This window comes from Eleutherodactylus coqui, chromosome 9 (genome assembly GCF_035609145.1).
Source record: "Eleutherodactylus coqui strain aEleCoq1 chromosome 9, aEleCoq1.hap1, whole genome shotgun sequence".
NCBI classification, from domain to species: Eukaryota; Metazoa; Chordata; class Amphibia; order Anura; family Eleutherodactylidae; genus Eleutherodactylus; species Eleutherodactylus coqui.
Window position 1 is genome coordinate 118,109,006 of NC_089845.1, and position 26,971 is coordinate 118,135,976.

Here is a 26,971-nt window from a genome sequence, read left to right on the forward strand (position 1 = left end):
GCGGCGATAGGCTCACCGCAGAGAACTGTCAGTTCTCTCCCCTGGTGCCCAGCGGCGGAATATCGCTAGCGATATTCCGCCTCTCCCATGGATAGGGGGCCTAAGGCTGAATTTTTCTAAGTTCCTATTATTCTAAATCTATAGGGAGTTACATTGAATAATAATGTACTAATCTTGTTTAAATAAAATAAAATCCTAAATTACATTTAATTCAGTATTACCTCACTCTTTTAGATAGTATATATGCAGCTTAGCATTTTCTCTTATGTGATGAATGAGAAAAAAAGATATAGGGCATAGGTAAAAATAAAAAAATAATAGGGCAGTGACTGAATTGAGGGGGGGCGATTTGAATCTTTCCGTTTCCCCAATGGGCTGTTATGTACAGAGACTGACGGCAAAACCAACACTTTGAAGATTTTCTGAGAATTCTTGAGAAACCAAAGATGCATATGGAAGTTTATATGAGACCAGCAAAGGGGCTACTGGTCCCCAGATGTTACAGTCGATACTTTATCTTGATACAATACTTCTGTAAAGAATAAGTAAAAAGGAGCTTTGTGTTTCAAGTTTTATTCACAGAACCAAATAAACATTTTACAGAAAAGTCAAAGCAACATTTGGCAAATATTCCAAGCACTTCTGCAACTGAACAGGTATATGCAGTATAAGTAGCTAGGACCATTCTTATAATGCCATATAAAAAGGTATATGAAGAATGCTTCCCTTCATTGGTCTAAGGCTGGTTTCAGAGAAGGGTATTTTAGCTTTGGTATTTGGTTCGTGTTTTCGGGACCACAATACGGAGCTAATGTAAATTTATTCATCTATTCACATGGCCATGCTTTTTATGGTGGCATTTTGAAGATGCAGCAAGACCTATTTTTTGCCTCCATATTGCTATTCTTTTCTATTGTGCAAATACAAATTAGTATTGCCTAGTAGAAAACAAAGACAGATACTGATGGCACACAGTTGTACAATAGATCTTTACTATTTTTATTGCTTCTATGTAAATAAAACGACAACTGAAGCAACTTTGCATACAAGCTAAATTTTCTTTCGTTTTGTGTCTACAGTTTTTATATAGACCTATATATCTCAGCGGTAAACAGATGATAAACTCTTTGTAGTCTAAACCTGTAGTAATACTCCCTTCCCTCTACCTTCTTTTTAACCTACTGAATAACGTTGCAAAGAAGAAGAAAGAAGATCCGTCCGGCACAGAGGAGACCTGTGCTGGATCTGGGCAAGTAAGAAAATGCCTTGTCCTGTCCACGTCTGCTGGCACGGCTGGATTCCGCTGTGGGATTCAGCAGTGAAATCCATGCATGCAAGTGGACACTGGGCCTAAAACTGGCAAGGAATCACGCAGGTGGCTGCCACCTCTGGGTTTTCATAGGCATGAAGTGGCTTCCCAAGTCTTTTTAAGTAAGCCCTCCACATTTCGATCCGTAGTACCTTTAAGCTGAGTGGAACCCTCAAACTGTAAGATTGTTTGTTTTGCCACCTGAGGCCTTAGTCAGACGGGCGTTTTTTTGCGCGATTTGCGGATCACATGACGGATGCGCATCCGCAAATCGCGTGACCGGTGCCCGAAAATCGCCTGAAAATCTGCTCCTAGCCGCGTTTCATTAGAAACGGGCCGGAGCTGTCCAGCGCATTGAATTCAATGGAGCCGGCAATACAGCCGGCTACATTGAAAGCAACGCGCTGCGGGCGAGTGTGGGATGAATTGTCGAGAAGGGCTTAAATATATGAGCCCTTCCCTGCAATTCATCCAGAAAAGTGTTAAAATAAAAAATATATATATATACTCACCTGCTCCCGGCAGCCGGAGTTCCGCGCAGCCGGCCTGCAGTGGGTGTAAAGGGGGTGTAATTCAGACCTGCCCCCTGATTGGCTGTATTGCCGGCTCCATTGAATTCAATGGGCAAACATCGTTCTTCTCTGCCACAGCTGTTACAGCTGTGGCAGAGAAGAATGATTTGTCTTCTATATGTTCTCAATGGGGTCGGCGCTGCTGCCGCCGGCCCCATTGAGCGCATATAGAGAAGAGAACAGGAATCGCAGATAGGTGCGATCTGCGATTTCTGTTCTATAATTTATCGGACGAGCGCATAAAAAGCGCTCATGTGTCCGATACCATTGCAAAGCAATGGTTTTAAAAAATTGCCGGACGCATGCGCAAATAGCGCGAAAAAACGCCCGTCTGACTAAGGCCTTAGCCACGGGAATATCCACCCTAGGTACTTACTTCCAGGCTGCAGAGACGTCCTCAGAGAAGGGATACCTTCTTTTAATCCCTCTAAGAAAAAAGGACCTTCCGTCTGGTTTGTTCCCCTCTTTTATGATCTTATGGATCTTTTTATGGACCAGGAAAGTGTGTCTCTCTTTCACCAAATTCCCTGAAAATTACTTCTTGAACTGATCTTTGCTTACTGGGCTCTGCCAGATCAAGTTTAGCCCTTACAGCCTTTATCAGTTCCTCTATATCTTCTGGATTAAGCTAGAACTTTCTATGCTCATCTGTTTCATATGAGAAATCTTGAATTAAACCGTCGTCGTCAGAAACCACTAGACTTCTTTCTGGGTCTGACAAGTTTCCGCTGCCGCTAGCTCATCTACCACTTCTTATTGAAGAGGAAGGCCAGGGTGTTGTTGCCCGTGATTCAGACAAGGCAGAGTGAACTTCATCCCTCACAAGTAGCCTAATATCTGACGTGAACCCTTCTGACTCTTCTTTTATAACCTCAGCAATACAGAACTTACATAACAGTGTATGCAGCAGCTTTCTCCTGCATGCACCGCATTTTCAGATTTTTACACTCACAGAAACAGAAGATTTTTTTGTCCCCCTAAATGGGTAAAACAAAGGGCAACGTCAACAAGGGTATCTCAGATACTATAGAGGGTGTGCGTGGGGTGGAGGGGAAATCTCAGGTTGTGCTGTCGTGGAGAGGATAGGGAAAACATAGATCTGCACAGCGGTAGGACTTTTCTTAATCAAAATAAGTTACTTATTAAACAGTTATTGCAAATTTAATTTTTCATCTTCCATACAGAAGACCAAAAAAATAAATGGGAAGATGGATATAGTGTGTAAAGGGATAATTCATCCTTTAAAAATTGATAGCCTAGCCTTAGGATAGACCATTAATATTGGATTGGTGGCGATCTGCCCCTTTGGATCCCTGTCAATCAGCTGATGGAAGGGGCCACAGTGCTGCAGCCTCTTCAAGGCCTACTCTGAATGACTTATTATTCATAGAGGCTTTTCAAAGTACTACAAGGGCGTTACACTGAAGTAAACGGGACAAGTCTGTAGTACTCAGAACAGTTGTTACAAGTAATATGGCATTCTGAGTAGAAGAACAATTCTACTCAGATGCAAACATTGAGTCTGTCATGCTTGCAGGAGTTCAGTGGCCTCTTCAGTTGAATGGCAAGATCCAGAGCAGCAGACCCCCACTTATCAGATATTGATGGCCTGTCCTGAGGATAGGCCATCCCATCAGTCTTTCAAGGCTAGACTACCACTTTAACTGTTAACAGCACATTTTACCTTTAAATGGTTGTTTAACACCTTTGAAACCTGTTCAGAAGGCTGGTGCTCTTGAGAAAATGAAGTTTCATATGACTACACAGCATCAAAGTAGCACTGTTTTGTAAGGTTTTGTTAACATGTGCATTAGATGCTCTATTAACTGGAACAGATGCAGCACCAAATTTCAGACAAAAGACTGCAGCATGCTGCACTATTCTGTCCCAATGGCAACATTATAATTGAAGGACCCCATTATGATAATCAATGGGGTCCGTCAAGTGTCGGTTTTCAGTTAAGTGCCAAATCCAGCAGTTCTGTTATTTTTACTATTTGGTTCTTATGATGGAGTTCTACAACAAAAAAGATGAAAGCGAGCCTTACGGCACTTCTTTTCTGTGCTACAGAAGAAACCAAATAAATCTTAATGCTCCACAAAAGGATAACAAGTGCTAACAGTATAGCGCCAAAACTAACATGGCAAATTCATGGCTGCACCATGGACAAAAATGGCACAATTATGTGGTTTTACCTGGAATCGGTGTAATTTTCTATTGCTCATTTACAGTAAAAATTGTGTGGTCAAACAAAAAGAGGGCAGATGCTATAAAACCGCATGGTTTGGACCATGGCCTTACCCTAAACCTACCAGCCAGAAGTTCAGTGATTGGGAACTCAGGAATTTCCATTAAGCTGTGCAAGTCTACTGTACAATCTTTAGAGCCACTGAATGTGTTCTTAGATTTCTTCATTTTTCCTATCCATTTTCCACAGATTTCAATTTAAAAAATGCAAATACAAGACTACTTCATTTTTCAAAAGCTAACAGACCAATTATATATTTATTAATCAAAAAGCAATTTGGGTTAATAGGAGAAACAAACTAAAATAATCAACTTAAGAAGCACCTTCCCTCTACCCCCCTAATAAATGTTTTAAGCTCTCTTCACATTTCTGTTTGGAATTCTGTACTTCTGATGTGTCATAAAGACATTAAATGGAAATATACGTTTCCGCTTAACTTTCTACTGATTTCAGTGTGAATTTTAATCTTCATTTGTATCCGTTCCATCAATTTTATTTAATTTTTTACGGAAACAATAACTGACTATGCAACACAATTTTTTCCTGACAGAAAGTAGCCTTCTGGGATTTCTTTAGTTTTTTACATTAGTGCCAACGGAGAAAGGATGCAAATGTAAAGCATTCAGTGTGAATTTATTTGTTCTGTTTAATGGTTCAGTTCTGCACATGCTCAGAAGGAAATTACAAGGGAAAAAAAACGTACCTACACTTAAAAAAATAAATTGTTAAAACAGAAGCAACCAGATGCCAAACTGATACAAATTGCTAATGTTTCAGTTTTTGGATGAATCTGTCTAAGAGATCCATTAACCCCTTAATGGCGCTTGACTTTTTTGTTCCATTTTCGTTTCTTTCTCACCTCCTTTAAAAAAATCATAACTCCTTTATTTATCCATCGTCGTAGCTGAATGAGGGCCGAGTTGTATTTTTCAATGGTGCCATTTAATGTACCATATAATGTACTGAAAAACTTTTTAAAAATTCTAAGAGTAAAATGAAAGAAAACGAACTTCCACCATCTTTCAGTGCGTCTTGTTTCTACGACGCACAAACGGCAACAAAAATGATATGATAACTTTATTCTATGAGTCGGTACGATTACTACAATACCAAAATTATATAGTTCTTTTTGCTGTACTTTTATTTTATTTTTTTCAAAAAGACATTTATTTTTTTGTTTTTGTTTTCTTACACTATCTTCTCCAGGCAATAACTTTTTAATTTTTCCATTGACATAGTTGTGTGAGGGATCATTTTTTGCAGGACCTCCTGTAGTTTGCGTTAGTACCAATTTAGAATACATATAACTTTTGGATTGCTTTTTGGTGCATTTTTTCTTGGAGACAGGGTGACCAAAAAAAGAGCATTTCTGGTGTAATTTTTTCTTCCGACGGCATTCATTGTGCGAGGTAAATAACGCGTTACTTTGATAGATCGGACGTCTACGGACGCAGCAATACCAAATATGTTTGTTTTATATTTTATATTTTTTTATTGTATATATGGCAAAAGGGGTGTTTTTTGAACTTATTACTTTATACAACAATTAGTAAAACTTTATTGTTCTTATTTTTCCTTTTTTTCCCTTTTCTTTACTCCCCAAAGGGGACAACAACTAGGGATGCTTTGATTTCTCCTGCATCTGGCAGGCAGTCCATCAAGCCACCCCACGAGGATAACTTGATAGGCATTCTGCGAAGACAGCCCTTGGGCCTTTCAGAAGGCCCCCGGCTGAAATGACACCTGCACAGCTCCCTGCGATCTCCTCGAAAGGGGCCGTACAGGACCCTTGAACATGTTTGAGGGATTTAAATGCTGCTGTCAGAATTCACAGTGGCATTTAAATGGTTAATAGCTCTGATCAGCCACGCAGCTGAGTAAAGCTGTTGCCGCTGGGTGTCAGCTGTAAAACAGCCGGCACCCGTGCTGTATGAAGGGAGGTCACCCTGCAATCTCCCTTCATACATACTTCGGCTCCACAGGACGTAACTAACTGTACATCCTATAGGGAAGGGGTTAAAAAACAGATTTTTAAAAAAAAAAAGATTCTTAATGGGTGTGTTACAAACAGAAACCGGAAAGCAGAGGTTAACAGAGCCTTACTACATATGACCCTTCTAGACAATAAAAAGCCCCACGTTTACTTACTGGCATCTAGATTACCCAACTCCCTGCAATAGTCAGGTTCAAACTCCATTAGGCTGAATTCAGACAGTCAAGTAAAAGTTGCTACGGAGATTCTGAGGCATAATTCGTATCAGGCAGCCTACGGACACTCCATCCATGTGCTGTCTGATTTGCGGAAAAGTACACATTGCTTTCTGTGAATCAAGCTAGAAAAGCACATGCTATTTTTTTTGTATTTTCTTTTTAAAACAGATCATTGGACTGTGAAAAAAGATATATTTGGGGGAAAAAAAATACTCGTCTGAATAGTCTCATTCATTTTAATGGGTCCAAGTTCTGCTGGAGTTTGCTTAGTTACAAACTGACAGAGCTCTGTAAAAGATCACCTATGTGAATGGGCCCTTAAAAGGAAACCTGTGAAGTGGAAAATGCTGTCCAAACTACAAGCATCACGTTGTAGAGCAGGGGGAGCTGAGCAAATGGATATAAAAAGTTTTATTGAAAAAGTATATTTCATTCATTTATATCTTTGCTCATTCTGAACTTTTAACAGTCAAATGGGCGGTCCTATTAGTGATTGACAGCTACCTCTGCATGTATAGTCATTCACAGATAGCTGTCAATCACTGATAGCTCCGCCCACTGGACCACTCCGCTCAGAATGAGCAGAAATTTATAAATGAATAAAAAGTACAAGTTCTACTGAATTTTTCCCCATAAAACTATATATCAATCTACTCAGATCCTCCTGCTCTATAACACTCTGCCTGCAATTTGAACAGCATATTTGAGCTTACAGGTCCCCTTTAATGTTTTCCTGGAATCTCTCATGGCAGCATGCACTCTTAAAATACAAGACCTGGCAACTTAATGTGAGAACATGCGTACCATTTTTCTGCATTAATAAAAATCTATAACTGCTGAACTAAAATTAATTGATTAATAACGGCTTTATTAATTCAGTATATAGCACTCCTGCAGATAGAACACAAGATCTTGTGTTGCAAGAGTGAATGCTGCCTTGACGGATGTTAGGAGCACGTTAATAGGAAGTTCTTATCCAATTTGTGCAAGGAGTCTGATAATGTACATGTCGTGAGGTGTGTATTTTTTTTTTCTTTTTACATAGGTCACTGGGGGGTTATTCATCATCTAAATAAAACAGACATTAACTTTGTGAGGATAGGTCCCCTTTAAGTGGTACCTGCAACCACAGTGTTCTCCAGGACAGAAGTTGAAATCTGATGGCATAAAACACAGCTAAAAAAAACAAACCACAGCAGCCTGAAATCTCTCCCGCATAGAAGCTTTGAACAGTGACAGTATCAGTATGAATGCAGGCTGGTGTAATGTAAAGAGCAGGCCTGGAATTATTACAGTAAGAACAGTAATCACTTTTTACAAGGGAAGGCTTGATGAAACAGATGCTTCATTTCTCCTACTAAGGAAATCAGTGCCATATATATGTGAGCTGCCAATCCAACAGAAGCACAGAGAGATGATTATGTGTTGCAGAAGGAATGGACCGGTTGCTGAGAGTCTTTGTGAGTAATGTACAGTGGCAGATGAAAAAGGAAACATTGTATCTGCTTCCTCACACAGATAGCCTAGCTGAACTCCATCAACTAATCATTCCCTTCTGCCTCAGTCTTTTATCTGTCTACAGTGATTACCAACACTTATAGTCCAAGGATAAACAGCCTAATGACTACTACAGCTCACAGTGTCAGGACAACAGCAGTGGTAAGCAACTAGAAAAGTTCGATCATGGGATATTTATTAAGGGCTTAACACTAGAATTTGCACCAAACGTCCCATTTTTGTTTTAAAAAGTGGGTGGGTCTGATTGGGAGGGGACTTGGCCACCCCGGATCACACATTGAGAAGGACCGCACACAAGTGCATTTGCAGCCACAAAATGTACACATCGAATGCATAGAAAATAGAATCCATTGATCTTAATGCATTCCTTCATGTGTTTTTTTTTCCGTGCTCATTTCGAGCGCAGGGAAAGAACCGCAACACGCTCTACTTTGGTGCACAATTGCGCACCGAAGGCCACTGTCTGCCTGAAATCACGCAGTGAGCTGTGCAATTTTGCGGGCTTAAACTATAACACCTGTGCCCCGCTTACTAAGTAGGATGTCCTGCCACGCAAACATGGCTGCCCCCGGCAGCGCAAAAATGTACAGTAAAAAGCACCAATACAAGCTATAGCCTACAATCGTGTGCCATGCATAGCGCATATATGTCTCAAGATCGTGAGCGTATACGCACTTACACACGTGTGTAGCCGCCCTTATGTATAATTTACGCTTGAACCTGGCATAAATTATACCAGAAATATGCAGGTTGGGCCCAGCATACATTGCTGTGGAGGTGAACAGAGGTGCACAGATGCAACTGATATATGAAGGGATGTGCACCTTGTATTAGGTGCATCATACACACAGGGGGAGATCATATTAAGACTGGAGTTTAAAACGCCAGTCTTAATAAATTTCCTGTATGTACTTATTGCTGCACTGGTAGATAGCCCGATTGCCCTTAAGTGGATGCATTTTCTATTACAATCACCGTCCCAGGACAACAAATGCAACATTTACATATATATAAATATCCATGCTCATGAAAATTACTAATTGGAATTAGTAATAATAGTTGTAATTCAAAGGCATCAGCCATTTCGAATACATTAAAACACCCCGGACAAACAAACGTGGAGGTCCATTTGCATGATGGCCCACTGTCCACTTGGCACATTGACCCATTTGTGCTTGCTAGTACTCACATCACACTGTACATTCCTCTACAGCGCATCGATGTGGGCGCTGAATGCAGCTGGAGCAGACAGACAGCGGTTGGCGAAACAGAAGCAGCTGAGCCAAACATGCAGGTTAGTATAGTGGGAGCTGCTCTCTGCTATGCAGCTGAGGTACAATGTGAGTTTGAATGAGACAGTTTCCTTCTTTCCCCCTCCCCGCTTGGTACTGCCCACATCATGCTGTACATTCCTGTACAAAGCTTCAATGTGAGCGCTGACTGTGAGAGTAGCGGTAGCGCCTCTCCGCTGCACTGGTGGTGAGTGGCACAGCATCATTCTCTACAGTATAAACAATTAAGTGTCAAGTGCCCCTCTATTGGCCCACATATATAAATGCCTTCGCATTCTATGTGGTCATCCAACCACATGGTAGCAGTACAAACACAGGACACACTAAGGCATATACTTGTATTGTAATAATCATTAAATTCACTGAACTAGTCCACAGTTTGCACAAGACAAAATCCTAAGCAAACATCAAGACCCTTAAAAGGTTTTTTCCTCTCTCGAAAACCCTTTTTTATATATTGCATTAGGGTATAAAACGTAAAAGAAGTAGACCAGTCTACAGAGAGCATCTCTTGGCACCCAGGCATTAATAACATGTCAACATACTACAACTGTTAAAGCATATTACTTTATTTTCAATAAACCCCCAGGGATACCAGTGGTGTAGACACAGGGCACACAGCTGCAACCGTGCTCCTAAAGATACCCATAGACATTAGACAGAAGTAGATTCTTTGTTAAACAACCATTAAATAAACAATCGTTGGGTTTAGCAGATGCTGCCATACACATTTCATTCCATAACGGCCATTAAAGTTGCTTGAACTGGTCATACATGTTCAAAGACACCTGCAACGAATGATCTTTCTAAGAATATTTCTTGAATGAAGTCATTCATGGACTAAAGAACGTTCCTTTTTCATAAACTATCTTTTGTTTGACTGATGGCTGAAAATTTGAGCATGTCCAATCTATATCCAGCCAACAACGGTTTGTCAACTATCATCTAAAATGGTCATTCATTGCTAAGATGAATAATTATTTTTAGCAAAATCGTTTGTTTTAACCAACCTAAATCTATGGGGATTTGTAGCCAGAAGCCCACAGGCCCCATTCACTACAGTAAAGCTGAAAGAGTTGCTAATTACGCCCCAAAACACCAGCCATCAGTGCACACACTTAAAAAGCAAGTTTAAGTTTTTTCTCTGCTGTGCCGCATCCTCCTCCCCTATCTCCGGCTATGCGAGAATTCTGAGGCAACGGAGAGCAGAAGACAGGAGGCCTTGGGGTATGTATAATAATGATCTTTATTTATATAGCGCCAACATATTCCGCAGCGCCTGTTGTTACTATGTCACGTAGCACAGCGTGTAATATACATTGTACATACCTTGTGTAGTCCTCACAGCTCGGCTGCACATTTCTCTGTTAATAAAGGCAGGCTCCTGCAGACTCCACAGTATGTCTGTAGTGAGGAGGACTAATTTGGCGGGTTGGGGGTAGGAGGGTACAATATTACTTTGTGAGAGAAAAAGATAAGGCATTTCTTTTCAGGGGCACTTTTACCTTGTGTGGAGTTACAAAGGAGGAGGGTATTACTTACCTTTGGGTCGTAAAGGCTTATTACAGTGTGGAGGCATAAAGGTGGCGGTATTATTTTGTGGTGGGCACAATAGGGAAATTATTGCTTTATGTAGGACACTATACCTCTGTGGGACACAAAAATTGTACATTAAAAGGAGTATATCCCTCCTCATAAAGCGATGACATACTGCTAAGACATAGCATCACTTTAGGAATCCTGGGGTCCAAGCTCTGATCCAGCGCTGCAGGCCCTTCCCTGCATAGCGTTGCTTTTGGCCACCCAGCTGTTGCGGGAACTACAGCTCATTACATTCACTTAAATGGAATTACGGTATACTACAGTTTCCTTGCACAGGAGGCGGTCGGGCGCTGATTTTCAGGGAAATATACTTAAGGAATCACAGTACAATCAGCACTGCAGCCCCTGCATTTTCAGGACAGGTGTGAATCCCAGAAACCCAACCCCCACCAATTATAAAGTGATTGCATATTTTGGTGATACGTCATCAATTTATAAGATGGGAATACCCTTTTAAAGTTTACATAACTCTAACGGTCAAAATAATGTGATGCTAGTCGGTGCTTATCACTGACATGCAGCTATATTTTGCTCAGATGGAAACAAGAGAAAGCTTTCCCATCATAGCAACACAACAAATATCACTACATTCTTAGTCGGATCATACCAATGATACTGCCAAGAAAATCCAAACCGCAGAACGAGTCCAAACTTCATGAGCAATTCATTAGCATAAATAATCAGTGCGCTATTTCAAGAAGCATAACAAGATAATTGCAACGTTACTGGTTTACTGACCTTAATCATTTACACGCTCCTCATCCAAATAACATGCTTCCCTAAAAATAAAACCCTGTCATATTAATTTTTCCCCAAAAACAAGCACAGGATCTTATTATCGGGGGTGTCTTATAATCACCCAGCAGGCACCAGTTGGGTCCCTCTCGCTGGCCTCTATTGCTCCGGCAGGCTTCCGTGCAGTCCTCAGTGCCAACAGAGCATCTCTTGCTGGTAATAGGGCTTGAACACCCCACCTCCAACAAGAGATTGCTATGATTGTTTTGTGAACGCTGCCTCAGCCAATCAGAGGCGGCGGTCAATAAACCAATCACAGCCATTCATTGAAAATCAGGGTAGGCTTATATTGGGGTAGGTCTTATTTTTGGGGAAACACTGTAGTCCAGTGTAAATCCTGCAGAGAACACATGCGTTCATTTCCTGTTCCATTTCTGGCTAAATATCTACTTAAAGTGGGAACTGGACAAAGAGGGAAGACTTAGAGGGGTTTCACATCTGTGCTGGGGATTCTGCTTTCCTGCTCCATTCAGGGAGCAGGAAAAGTGGAACCCTCACAGCCGAACGGACAGCACCGAACAGCGTTGGACGGATCCTATTGACTTTAATAGGGTCCGCCCTCTTTCCACCCAGCTGCTCGGCTTTTGGACGGAAGAAAAAGCGCAACAGTGATGGAACCTTCGGCTGGAACACTTTTAACTAACACTTCGTCCAATTGCAGACAAAGCAGAGGGGAGAGGCTCTTATTGCAAAAAATAAATAAATACCATGATTGAATAAAAAAACAATGAGCAAATATGAAAAAAGACAGAAATCTCCCTAGAAGAGGAGTGTAAACAGTGACAAAAAAATTCTGCAGCACTCTACAATCATATATACATGTCATAGAGCTATACGTATCTCGACAGGCCCACTTAGAAAACTTTGAGTTTGAACATATTTAGTGGTGAGTAGAGATGAGTGAGCATACTCTGTAAGGCGATTTACTTGAGAGAGCATCGCCTTTTTCGAGTAGCTGCTGGCTCGTCCCTGAAGATTCGTGGTGGCCGCGGGGGGTTGCGGAGGGGATCGGGAGGGAGGGAGAGAGATCTCTCACTCCCCCCCCCCCCCCCACCACTGCCCCCCCCCCCCCCCCGGATCTTCAGGGACAAGCCAGCAGTTACTCGAAAAACGCGATGCTCTCTCGAGTAAATCGCCTTACCGAGTATGCTCGCTCATCTCTAGTGGTGAGTTATTATGTGGTTAACACTACGATAACACAAAAGTTTAATGCTTTAAAATAAAGTCTCTAACAACTTTGTTGCACACTAATAATTAATATCTCCCTGGTAAAGCCATTTCCTAGCCCAACACATGAAGCATGACACAATCTCAGCACCGTTCAATTTCAGGACCATGGCAGTAATCAATTAGGTATGGTAATTGGGATGGAGCAGTTCTGTATCTGTAAGCTGTTAAAAAAACAGATGTATTAGGCCCATCCCTTGTACTGAACCCTGATTCTACAGGACTGAATTTCTGATCAAAGGTAAACTTTGCCTGCAATCATTTAATACAGAAATAGGTGAAAATCATGAGCTCACAATACACAATTACAATTGTTCACATAATTTTGAAAAAGATCTTTAATCATTGGCTTAATTCACTAAAGGAAAGCAGACAATACCGTACATAGCGGAGCGCCCTGTGCTGGTATTGCAGGCTGAGTCACATTGAAGAAGATTCTTATAACCCTAACAAAATGCATAATTTAACTAAAACGATATAATAGAGACATGTTGGGAATACTGGCCTTACACAAAAAGTAGGATATATTGTCTATATTACTTAGGATGAAATTCCAAAATGGAACAACGTATAAGCACTTACTGGATGTCTTTATCGTCCTACAAGTCATTCTAATTAGGCATAAAAATTTAGGTTACATTTTTTTATTATTTTTTTAATCAATTAACTACCGTTCAGTTTCCTTATTAAAATATAGCCAAATTAGAGATTTCTGCATTGTTTTGTGCATTTATGATATTTCTATATCAATTTCTTGTGATTTTCAAGATATCTGCATTCGGTTACTGAAAATGAACCTTTATTTTTTTCCCCAATTTCCAGTCGATGAAAATCTGTTCTGGTGATGAACAAACATGTGCACCAGTCATTACAACATACAGCTCCGACATCTGTATTGTACGGGGCCTTTAACTTGGCCTGATGGTCATGCAAGAACACACTTTGGAACTTTCTTTTGCCCATTCATCGGGCCATGCGAAGGTGCCGCGAATCACCTGACGAAATACAAGAATTATTTTCTTACCGCTAATTTCTTTTCCATGAGTCTATCCTGACAGCACACATGGAGGTTGCTCCGCCTGTGTTCATTGGGACAGGAAGAAGGAAAGTTCTTAAGGCCATCTCCCATATCCATCTCCAGTGACTTTTAAATCATCACAACGGATCCTGTGGCCTCAATCATTGCTTCACTGAAAAATATGTTAATAACACGTTATGGTTATATATAAAATCATAAAAAGGGAGCTTTATCTGACTCGCTTTTTTATTTCTTTTATCTGGATGGGAAAGTATGTGCTGTCATGATGGGCTCATGGAAAAGGAATTATCAGTAAAAAAATAATTCTTGTATTTCCATAGCGTCCATCCTGACAGCAAACAGGGAGGTAATACCAGATCACCATTACCCTAAGGGTGGGCAACTGCCTGGAGGACTTTTTGTCCGAAGGCCAGCTCTGAGTTAGATTGTAGATGTACTCGATAATGTTTTGTAAACGTATGCACATTTGACCAGGTTGCTGCTTTGCAGATCTGATCGGTTGACGCCCCCCCCCCTTGCGTTCGGCCTACGAGGAGGCAAGGGCCCTAGTGGAGTGGGCCTTTATCCCTTCTGGATATTTTTGTAGCATTCTTGGATAGCTAGTTTGATCCATCTTGCAATAGTATCTTTTGATGCTGCTTTACCCTTGTTGGGACCATGAAATTGAAGAAACAATTTTTCCGATTGACGAAACGACTGGGAGGATTGTAGATAACATATTATGGCCCGTCATACATCTAAGTTATGTAGGCCTTCTTTTTAATTGCTATAATTTTGGCAAAAGGAAGGTATGGTTATCTCCTGCTGCATGTGAAAAGAGGAAACCACCTTTGGGAGAAAATCCGGAGATACTCTAAATATTACTCGGTCGTCTAAAATTTTTAGATCTAGTTCCTTACAGGATAATGCCTGTAATTTCCCGACCCTTCTAGTGGATGTTATGGCGACTAGAAAAGCAACTTTTACAGACAAGTACTTTAATGAAATATCATGACTAAGCTCAAAAGGGGATCACATAATCCCTTGAGTACGAGATTGAGGTGCCAAGAAGGGACTGGATCTCTCAGAAAAGGTTTTATTCTATTTGTTCCTTTGAAAAACCTCTTGATCCACCTGTTCTTGATAAGATGAACATCAAGTAATGAGCTAAGGGCCGCTACTTGAACTCGCATGGTCCTAGGACTAAGTCCCTTGACTAATCCTGCTTGGAAAAAACTAGGATTTTTGAATAATCTGGTTTACCCATATCTGGACAATCTGGTCTACACCGTGCATAAAATCTATCCCAGATCCTGGCATAGATTTTTCAGGTAATGGTCTTATGGCTTTTTAATAGAGTATCAATTGACTTCTGAGATAACCCTTGTGTTTTTAGCCTTTGCCTCTCAATAGCCAGGCCGTCAATTTTAGCCACTGGAGTTTCTGGCAGAGTACCGGACACTGGGATAAGAGGTCCTCTCTGAGAGGCAACGTTATGGGAGAATGTATCGCCAAGAAGGTTAGCATTGGGAACCGAGGTCTCTTTGTCCAGGCTGGGGCGATGAAAATCACTGTGGTTGGGCTTGCTTGTATTTTCTGTAGACAACGGGAGATTAACGGGAGAGGAGGGAAGGCATATGCCAAGGTCATGTCCCAGTCTTGAGATAGGGCATCTAATGCCATCGGATAATCTGTAGGTTTTAGTGAAAAGAACTTTTGCCATTTTGTATTTTTCCTCTCGGCAACTAGATCGACTTGTGGCTGGCTCCACTGTTCCGTAAGATGGTGGAAAACCTCTATATTGAGGGCCCAATTTCCTGGGTCCAGCGTTTTCCGGCTTAGAAAATCTGCTATCTGGTTTTGGGTCCACTTTAGGTGGACCGCTGATAGTGACCAGACGCTGTTTTCCGCCCAGGATAAAATTCTTTACGCCATTCCCCGCAGGTGTGGATACCGGCTACCTCCCTGGTGGCAGATAAAAGAAATGGCAGTTATATTGTCAGATAACACCTTTACGTGTTTTCCCTTTAAAATGTCTTCTGATCGGACTAATGCCTCCCAGACTGCCCAGAGTTCTTTATAATTCGACGACTGGGCGCTAACGTGGGTTGACCAGGAACCTTGTAGCAAACCACCAATCTAATGACTGTCTTACGCCCCCGGATACTCTGAATTTTTTATCTAAGGAGGCCTGAGTCTTATCCCATGTTGACAAGATAGTTTGTTGAAGAACAAGAATGGAATTGTGTCCAGGGCACTGTGGGTACACAAGATATCATATGCCCCAGGATTTTCATCGCTTTTCTAGTAGAAACATACTTTTTCTTTTTGAATTTCTGGAAGGAACTTACGATGTGAGATATCTTAGGGAGAAAGGAGATTTCGTTTACTGAACCTAGAAGTACCCCCAGGAAAATTTTCCTAGTATCGGGGAGGAAACTAGATTTTTGGAGGTTCACTAACCACCCCAAGTAGGAGAAGAGACTAAGTGTTTGGTCTAAATGAGACTGCATGGACTCCAGATCCTTTGCTGTCAACAAAAAAATCATCCAAAGCGGGGATAATATTGATGCCTTTCCCGCGTAAGTAGCTAATCGGTTCAATCATGACCTTTGTGAATACTTTCGGGGCGGAAGAAATGCCAAACAGACAAACTGAAAATGGAGGATATCCCCTCCCATCCTTACTGCGAACCACAAATATTTTTGGGATGCGGCATCTATCGGTATATGATAATAGGCATCTCTTAAATCAAATTGTGCACATAACGTGGTCCGGCCCTATTAACGGAACCGTAGATCTGATAGTTTCCATCTTGAAGGTGGGATTTTCAATAAAGCTATTTAAGGACTTGAAATTTATAATAACTCTAAATGTTCCGCTGGGTTTTGGGACCAGAAATAACGTTGAGTAATAACCCTGACCTCGTTCCTGCATGGGGACGGGTTTAATTGCGTTTAACTTTAATAAATTAATAATTCCTTCGTCCAATCTCTCTTGGAGAGAAGGTGATTGAGTCGGGGAGACTACATGTTTCCTAGGGGGAATAGACGCTAGTTCTATCTTATATCCCGACGTGATAACTCACAGTACCCAGGGATTACCAGAAATCTGGCTCCATCTCCTTGGATACTAAAGACCATATATAAGGGGGTGACCAGAGTCCAGAGTCCCCCGCTGACACCTCCACATCCTAGTTGGCGTATCGATAAACCACAGATGAATAAAATCTACAAACAGGTCTCTTGGGATCCCAAGGCGGGAGAGCTTTGACTGGCCTGTCGTACCTCACGAGGAGGCTGATAAATGCAATATAAATACGGATAAAGAAAAGAGGCTCGGCGCTCCTTCCAGGGATGACCCGATATACTGCTAAAGATCAAGATTAATGATCTTTTAATGTCATGTAGAACAACTACATCCAACGCGTTTCGTCGCGAGGACTGTGACTTTTTCAAGTATAACAGACATACATTGCACATGGTTATTTATAAACATAGTTAAAGCACTTACATTATGGAAGCCCCAATCATGATCCCTCGGGACCTCCCTGGATAGTTTGCATACTACTTCCGGGTCTCGTGATCGAACATGTGATGCGGAAAGATGTCACTTGACGCACGCTTCGTCTTTTGGACCTCACGTCGCGCATGAGTGGAACGCTAACGTCATCACTTGCAATCACGTGACAGCCCGTTCGTCCCACCTACATCATGCGCGTCTCTATCAATATTTAAAAACAGATAACGCAAACATGTGGCTATTGTAAAAGCCACTATCAAAATAATCAGATGTCAATAACAATTAAAATAAAATAGATTTCAATATTTTTAAAAACTAAACAACAAGCATCTATAGATTTCATTATTTAAAAAATAAACTTAAAAGGTAAATTTGTCCACATATACACAAATCACTCCCAGTGCATCAAAAAAAAAACAAAAAAAAAAACGGCAATTGGTAATATAATCTATTTAAAATATTGGATTTATCCTCAAAATTATAAAAAGTTGTACAATCTTAGATTCCATGTGTGGTGATGTCACAACGTATAAAGTAATAATTGGATATTAGTCATAAAATTCGGACAAGCAGTCATAGTCCCTAGATTAAAAAGAAACGAATACCTAAGGGGATAATGCATTAGCATAGACTATCTAGAAGAACCAATACATTTCCTTTGCCCGTAATTTCTTAATGGATCTATTAGAGATACTTTCAAGCGGAGTAACCTTTAAGGAAGAAGGATCACAATTATGATGCAAACTGAAATGTCGTGAGACACTGTGCTTGGTAAACCCTCTCTTAAAGGGGTTGTCTCGCGGCAAACATCAAAATTTTACATTACCCCATTCCCCCTGTCACCCCCTGGCATAAAATAGCAATTTAAAGCGGTTTTTAAGCCGCTTGCTACTCACCGATCCGACGAAATATGAACTTTAAAAGATCTTCTCCCCAAGATGGCCGCCGGTCCTTTCCCAGGGATGCACTGCTGTTTTCTCCCATGGTGCACCGCGGGTCTTCTCCCATGGTGCACCATGGGCTCTGTGCGTTCCATTGCCGAATCGGCACACGTGACGGGGCGGAGCTACGCGATGACGCGTAAAAGGGGGCGGAGCCAGAACGCCGCTTGTGCCGGGCCGAAGAGAAGCCAGAAGACCCTTCTGCGCAAGCGCGTCTAAAAACGCCAGAAGACAGCAGAATTAGACGGATCCATGGAGACGGGGACGCCAGCAACGGAGCAGGTAAGTGTATAACTTCTGTATGGCTCATATTTAATGCACGATGTATATTACAAAGTGCATTAATATGGCCATACAGAAGTGCTTAACACCACTTGCTTTCGTGAGACAACCCCTTTAATGTTACTTTTGTGTTTTGAGACACGAACTGTAAGGGCATTAATGGTTCTACCTATGTATTTCTTGCGGCAAGGACAGTCTAACAAGTAGATCCCCTGGGTACGGCGAGAGTGAACCCCTCCCACTACGATCTTTTTATCTGGGTTCGGGTTTAACGGAGCTTTTACCTTTCCCTCCTTTCGGTTAGGACCATCTGCCCGATTTCACTTTATTTCTTGCTCTGGGTCGTTCAGGCTCCTTCCGGAAGGAAGAGGTTCTTTTCTTGAAAAAATTCATTGGAAAAACTTTTTTCCTGTCTGCGGCTCTTTCTAGAATCTTATCCAGGACTGGTCCGAATAAATATTCTCCCTGAAAGGGGATTGAGCACAATCTCTTTTTGGAAACTGTATCCCCTGACCAAGCTCTGAGCCATAAGGCTCTTCTGGCACAATTGCCTAGTCCTGCGTTCCTTGCTGCAAATCTTATTGACTCCGCTGAGGCGTCTGCTAAAAAGGCTGCTGCGTTCTTGATCAGTGGGATGCAATCTAGGATCTCGTCTCTGGAAGTCGTTTCCTGGAGATGTGATTCCAGCTGATCCAGCCATATATACATTGATCTTGCTACAGAGGTTGCTGCGACATTTGCTTCAATTATTGTTGATGCTGACTCCCAGGCTCCTTTAAGGAACCCCTCTATCTTCCGGTCTATTGGGTCTTTTAGCTGTGACCCATCTTTCGAATGGTAGTGATGTCTTCTTAAGTAACTTGGCTACTTGTATATCTACCTTCGGTACTGTCTGCCACAGAATTGTATCTTCAGGTGCAAATGGGAAACGTTCCTCAAATTCCTTTGGAATGGCCTGACCCTTTTTTGCTTTTTGCCATTCGTCTGTCACCATTTTCTTCAGATTTTTGTTAAATCGGGAAATTTTTCTTTCATCTAGTTTGAAGTCCCCCAAACATGTCATCCTGCACTCATCTCGCTTGAGGAACATCTATGACTTCCATAGTATTACGGACTGCGGAAATAAGATCATCCAAATACTGGTTGGAAAAATAATACTTCCTCTCATCGTCTTCCCCATGGATTGGCGCTGAAGTTTCTGACCAATCGTCCAAGACTGACACTTCAGGGGAAGAAATCACATTCGTTTGTGCGCAATTTTTTCCTTTGTCTGGAAGATCCCTGCTGCGGGTCGGTTGTTTGTTCTGACCGTACAGCCTGTACCTCTTCCCGGACCATAGAACGGATCCCTTGCAGTAAATTTCTTATTTTTCTTTTACTATTTTAGCTGTACAGTCAGGGCAAATAGGTTTTTTAACATTCTCTTCCTATCTTTTTGCGCACAAGTCGCACCGTCTTATGCATTTTTTAACTCCCTTGGTTTTTAATGCTTCTTCCTATATAGGAGAAGCCATTTTTACCAACACATCATAAAACATTTCTGCATTTTTGTGTCCAAGTGGACTACTTACATTTGGCATGCTCCCCTTATCGGCTTCTGCACTTTCCATATTACCAGGGGGTGTAATGGAGTCCCAAACGCTGTGAAAGCCTTTTGCAGTTTGAATCTGCAGCCTTTTGAAGAGGATTGCCGCGTTGCGCGTGATACCATCACGCCGTGACATCATCGCGTACGACACGGCGCGTGTCAGAACGAACCGGACGCCGGGACCTAGGCGCAAGGCACAGAGGTACCTGCCGCAGGTCCCACAGTCTCTTGACCACTCTGGATAGTGCCGGACGACGCGCTGCCGCTGAGGAGCTCCTATCCCCGGTTGGAAGAAGACCTGCCTCGGTGAGTGGATCCTGCAGCTTTTCCCTAGCGTCCTTCCTCCAGCACAGAGGAATTCCTTCTGTATCCGTTGGGACAGGAAAAAAAACTGGAGATGGATATGGGAGGTGGCCTTAAGAACTCTCCTTCTTCCTGTCCCAGCGAACACAGGCGGCGCAACCTCCATGTGTGATGTCAGGATGGACGCTATGGAAAGAGCAAACTCACTTGTTGAATGATAGCATCTTTTATACAGTAAAGAAAAAAAGATTGGCGGTGGTACATTCCCTCCCGTCAGTGATGAAGCTCATAGGGTTGTGTGAAGGCCCATTAGAGAAGCGCCAATCTCATACTTCGGTGCTAGTCATGTTCGGCACATTCATTAACATACAACAACCCTAATCCAAATGAACAGAGTACCTGAGTTTCCAGTAAAAGGCCAGGACAGATTTATATCTAGTGAACTCTGCAAGCAGACATCTTGAAAACCATCAAAAAAATGAATACAGAAAATATACTGGAAGGGTTTTTGTTAGGTTTCAATACTTAGAAATGTCATAGATGCACAACGAGACAATGTGGAAATCCTTAGCTTTTTCACATGCTCTGTAGGCACACAGGCATATATTATATTGCACCAATGGACTCTTACTAATGCCACTCATTACTCTACTTTTACTGGAGGCAATAAATACATAAACTAGAATCTTCTAAAACAAATAGCCAAACTACAGTACTATTTTCAGTTAGCAAAGCATTTCACTGTCCTCTACTGCACTGTCTGAAGCATTAAAAAGGAACTTACTGCAACGAATACTCTAGCTGGTTTTATTATAAATATCAGACTTCCCAAAAAATTTTTCCTAAGCACATAATATTACAAAAATGAAATTAAAAAACCCTCTACAAGTCAGGTCAAAACTTCCTGGTTTAGAGATGCTGGCGTGCCTATAGGTTTTGGGCAGCACACAAAGTGAAAAGAGATCCTGGTTATCATGAGATCTGGTGACTGACTAGTAAGGCACTCCCCACAGCATTAATACAATCGTTATCAGTAACTGCTGTTCTAGTACTGTTGACAGCCCTGCTGACCACAAATCAGTCTCTCTATGCAGGACTATTATTACGGTTTTCATAGGTCTGCATAGAGCGGTTGACTTCTGTTCTATACAGCAGACATTGTAGGCTTTGAGATGTCATAATGCAAGGTCACATGTCACAACGACAGCTAACAGTAAAAGTCTTCCCAAAACTAGGTTTCACTAAATATTTTTTACAAACGGGGATACAAATTTAAAATAGAAAAAAAAAGTACCCCAGATAGATTTTGTTGGGTAATTACACACATCACGGATTCGCTGCAGATTTTCAGGAGCCAAAATCCACAGCAGGAAATCTACACCAAATAGTATGGATTTTGCCGAGGTTCTTAGCCTACAATTTAGGGGACGAATTAGCCCAAAATCTGCACCTTTTGTTCTAGATTTGCCGCTGCAGATTTTTCCACTGCCGAAAATTCGCAGCAAACGCATCATCAAGTGTGAACATATCTTTAAGTTTATGGCATAAAGTCATATATGAGCAGTGGTCAAAATAGGACTTCAAATGTTCCCTATGAAAAAAGGCACAAGATAACTTGTAACCATCACAAAAGTTGTATCACGGTCTAATACAAATATAGTCCTAGCTTTAGAGAATGTAGCAAAGCTGAACTGAAACCCTTACCAGGCATGTGAACAACAGTGTCCTTCGTATAGCCAGGAGGATCCTCAATTTCTTCTTTTGAGTTTCCTATTTCCCCATAATACAGAGCAACCCCGAGTTGTAAGATGCGGATAAACATTGGCAGTTGCTGATCAGTGAGGGAGAGTTTCAGGCTGTCAACCATCGTATGAATCTGAATAAGAGAACAGAATCTCGTGAAGTGCAAAAGTCCTCTGCCAAATATGAATTTACCATAATTGCTAAAACAACAATGTTGGATCAAAATATTCACAAATTAAAATATTTTTGATGTTATGTGAATCGGTCTTGTGCAGTGCTCAGCTGTCTCCATAACACCCATAGACTTCAGTGCAGAAGGCAATGCAGGCGTGGCCACCTCTACATTGAAGAACATGGTGAATACAGCAGCAAGCAGTAAGTGTATAGGGGTCACTAGATTCTCCTTTCTCCCAGAGATGGAACCTGGATCTAAAAGTAATTTATGGTGTAGCCTAAATATATGCCATAAGTGCCTAAGATCGGAATACCTCCCTAACCAGTGGAATTCCCCCAGTGAGTACTATACCGCTTTAAAGGACAGCTCCGCATCTAGTAGGTTTGTTGCACAAAATGGTGCTCGTGAACCATTCAGGTTAAACAGGACTCACACAGGCAGATTCCAATTGCGGAATCCACGGCAACACATGAGCATTGACAGGCATGTACTTTCGATTTGTTGCTCACACTCACGGATACGCAGCATGCTCTATTTTGCCATGGACTCCGCATGGACAACCTCCATTGAAGTTAATGGAGCCAGTCCGACCCACAGCCCATACCCAATTAACATTATGTATGAGGCACCAGTACGCACATCATCACTAAGGTTGCATTTAGACTGAAAGAGGATCACTTACAAAATCGCTTAAACGGCAGTTTGAGTGACAGTTTTGAGCGATCATCTTTGCATAATTCTTAAGTAGCTAATTGGCTACTTAAAGAGTTAAATGCAGGCGGAGCGGGACACCGCTGATAACTCAGAGAAAAGCAGCCGGTTTGTATATGGAAACATCTGCTTTGTTCTCGCAGTTATTAGCGGTGTCCCGCTGAACGGAGAGCTCCAAGAAACAGTAGAAGAGCCGATAGTTTCAAGAAACACATTCAGACACTCAGATTATCGCTCAAAAGATGGCTTTTAAAGGGGTTGTCCCGCGAAAGCAAGTGGGTCTATACACTTCTGTATGGCCATATTAATGCACTTTGTAATGTACATTGTGCATTAATTATGAGCCATACAGAAGTTATAAGAAATTTTTCACTTACCTGCTCCGTTGCTAGCGTCCTCGTTTCCATGGAGCCGCCTAATTTTCGGCGTCTAATGGCCAAATTAGACGCGCTTGCGCAGTCCGGGTCTTCTTCTTTTCTCAATGGGGCTCCGTGTAGCTCCGCTCCGTCACGTGCCGATTCCAGCCAATCAGGAGGCTGGAATCGGCAATGGACCGCACAGAAGCCCTGCGGTCCACCGAGGGAGAAGATCCCGGCGGCCATCTTCAGCAGGTAAGTAAGAAGTCACCGAAGCGCGGGGATTCAGGTAAGCGCTGTCCGGTGTTCTTTTTTAACCCCTGCATCAGGGTTGTCTCGCGCCGAACGGAAAAAAAAAAACCCGTTTCGGCGCGGGACAACCCCTTTAAGCAAATTTTGAGCGATAATCATAGTGTCTAAATGGGCCTTTAGCAACAGAAATACAAATAATAAAAAAAAAACTGTGTTCCGCATGACCACTGATGAGCCGCGGTCACTCACAATGCAGTGGAAACATGTACGCAGGGTCACCGTTCGGACTCACAGCCATAATCAGCTGTGGACCTCCCATATGCGCATTCTGGTCCGCTCATGTGAGCCTTGGCCTTTAACCACTTAAGGACATGGCCTATTTTGGCGTTGAGGACCTAATGATTTTTGGTAAATTTTTATCTCCATTTTTCAACAGCCATAACCTTTTTATTTTTTCGTCGACGTGGTCGTATAAGGGCTTGTTTTTTGCGTGGCGAACAGTAGTTTTTATTGATACCATTTTTGGGTGCATAGACTGTATTGTAAAACTTATTATTTTTTTTATGATCGTAGGGAGAGAAAAGGCATCAATTCTGCCATAGATTTTTTTTTTATAGCGTTAATTATGCAGCATAAATGACACACTACATTTTTTTCTGTGGGTCGGTACGGTTACAACGATACCAAAACTGTTATATTTTTATTAGGTTTTTCCACTTTTCCACAATAAAAACCCCTTTTTTTAAAAGAATTATTTGTTATTTCTAAACTCACTGCATTCAAAGGCCTATAACTTTTTTATTTTACAATGGACGGAGCTCTCTGAGGGCTTATTTTTTGTGATACGAGCTGTAGGTTTTATTGGTACCATTTTGGGGTACATATTTTTTTTATCACTTTTATTGCGTTCTTTGGGAGGCAAAATGCTAACTTTTTTCCACGTTTTTTGCCGTGCAGGATAAAAAGCTTATCCAATTTATTATACGCGTCGTTACGGACGTGTCAATACCAAATATGTGGGATTTTTTTTTTCTTATGCTAATATGAGAAAAAGCATAAAAAAGGGGTTTTTTTAGCTTTTTTTTTTTTACATTTTTAATTTTTGTACTTTGTTTTGCTCTTATTTTTACACCATCTGTGTCTCTCTGAGGGACTTTTACTACAGTACTAATGATCGCTGCGATAAGGCATGGCAGGACTTCTCTCCTGCCATGCCTTGTCGCTTACTATAGCGATCTTAGGCAATGGCAATACAGGATGCCGGTATCTGGCGTCCTGTTGCCAAAGCAACCAGCCGAGCTCCTGCGATGTTATCGCGAGAGCGTGTATCCTTTCCCTTGCGCGATCTACTTAGATCGCGGCAGGGAAGTGGTTAACGGCGGGTGGGCGCATCTCTGATGCCCCCCACTGTCTCAGCGGAAGGCCAGTTACTAGTAACAGCTGGCTCCCGCTGCGGGATAGCGCAAGATCTGCTATGATCTCGCACTATCCCCATGACATAAGGGTACGTCATTTTGCGGGAAGTACCCTGCTCCCATGACGTACCCTTACGTCATGGGGCAGGAAGAGGTTAAAGGGGTTTGCAGTAGTCTGTGCACATGCTCTAAGTAAGCGACCGAATATTTGGAAATGCATAAATTACAGACCTTGCAAACCAGAACATAACATTAGGATATCATTCTAAGGATTGCATTTACATGTATAAAGAATATGCAACCTATAAATATACTATAGTACACACAAATATATCAACAATACAGGAATGACAATGTACATACTTTACTATGAAAAGTATCAAAATACATATAAAGAGGACACAGAAATTCACATGAAGTCACATAGGGCCGAGCTCATAAAAGCGGGTTGGATTCCACATGGAGGAGGTCCGCAGCCCAGCCAGTGACCCTGCATACAGCATTTTATTCTATTGCGCATGACTCCAAAGGCTAACAGTACAGTTTTTTTTATTTGAGTGTTTGTATTTCCAGCACCGGGCTTAGCGATGATGCGGGTCGCACACCTCCACTAACATCAATGGAGGCCGTCTGCTCGCGGAATCTGCAATTTGTATCCGCTAGTGTGAAGGAAAGTTGGAAAATGTTGCCTTTTAATGCCCGCGTTTTACCGATATGCCGATCGCAGAATCTGCAATTCAAATCCGGTCATGTAAAACCGGCCTAAGAAAAATAATCACAAAACATAATCAAAATGGTACTTATTTCACTAACTGCATAGCAAAGTGAAAGTGAAACCAGCAACCTGACATAGGAAAACTTACTCATTAATAGCATGTAATAGCAAAGAATATAGACCCGGATGACAGCTGGGCCCCAACGTACGTTTCACACTGATTGTTGGAACTTTAGTGCATTTGCACTTTACTATTCATTTACTGATATATCACCCTTTTGATTATGTCTTATGATTAATTATAGCTGTGATGTGGCTACACATGAGGCTTTTATGTATTTTATGAGTTCTTGTACATGTGTTTGAGTATCTTTATTTGTAGGTACATATGTAACATATTGAGTAGCACTTACCTTAATAACTGAAGGCATTTTGGAGTTAAGGCTGTCATATGTAAAGTGTAGGCGGGTCCGAAATGAACACTTGTACAGAAGTGGATCCTGATAAAATTCTATTTTCCCGCTGGCATTCCTCTTGTCAAGACAAACAGTGCAGTCTGAAAAATTTATAACTTTCCTAAGGACAAGTTCAGTGGCTGCAAATGGAAGAAAAAGAACAGTAAGAAACAGACCTCTGCTCTTTCCTCCTTCTGGCAGCTAAGCAAACTGTAGCCCACTCTTAGATTTATTTTTCTATTTCCCTAAAGGAGGTTAAGGCCAGGATGGAGGAGTTCTTCATAAGCAAGAAATTATCCAGTATTCGTCAAAGTAAACATGATCAGTTCCTTAAAGGGGTTTTCCCACTGCTTACAATTGCTCCACAGCCACTCTGTACTTCCTGGTCTCTGCTTAGCAAAACATGTGACTCCTGCAGCCAATCGCTGCCTATAGGTGGTCACTGCTATGGCCAGTGATTGGCTGCAGCAGTCACAGGTCCTGGTCATCAGCAACCAGGAAGAACAAAGTGCTTGTGAATCAATTTGATGTAGTGGAAAAATCCTTTAACAATGTGGCTTTGGAGCAATTTTAAGTAAAGTGAAAACCCTTTTAAAATATGGCAGCCCTGGCGTGATGATTTTTTTCTTCTTAGTCCTCATACAGTGCATGCGGCAGCCTCGTTTAAGTCTCCCAGTCCTGCCAACCCATTTTCTTCCCCCCTTTCTTGTTTTTAATTTTC

The 26,971-nt window shown here is 41.7% G+C and overlaps 1 protein-coding gene across 1 annotated transcript in view; it reads right to left on the reverse strand.

The window, feature by feature from the left end:
* Window positions 1-26,971, reverse strand: part of VPS13B (vacuolar protein sorting 13 homolog B) — a 968,736-nt gene that overhangs the window by 850,964 nt on the left and 90,801 nt on the right. The window contains exons 6-7 of the mRNA XM_066578394.1: window positions 26,209-26,390; window positions 22,133-22,304 (exon numbers count right to left, since the gene is read on the reverse strand). Of these exons, the coding sequence (XP_066434491.1) occupies window positions 22,133-22,304; window positions 26,209-26,390 (354 nt within the window). The remainder of the gene's footprint in view (window positions 1-22,132; window positions 22,305-26,208; window positions 26,391-26,971) is intronic.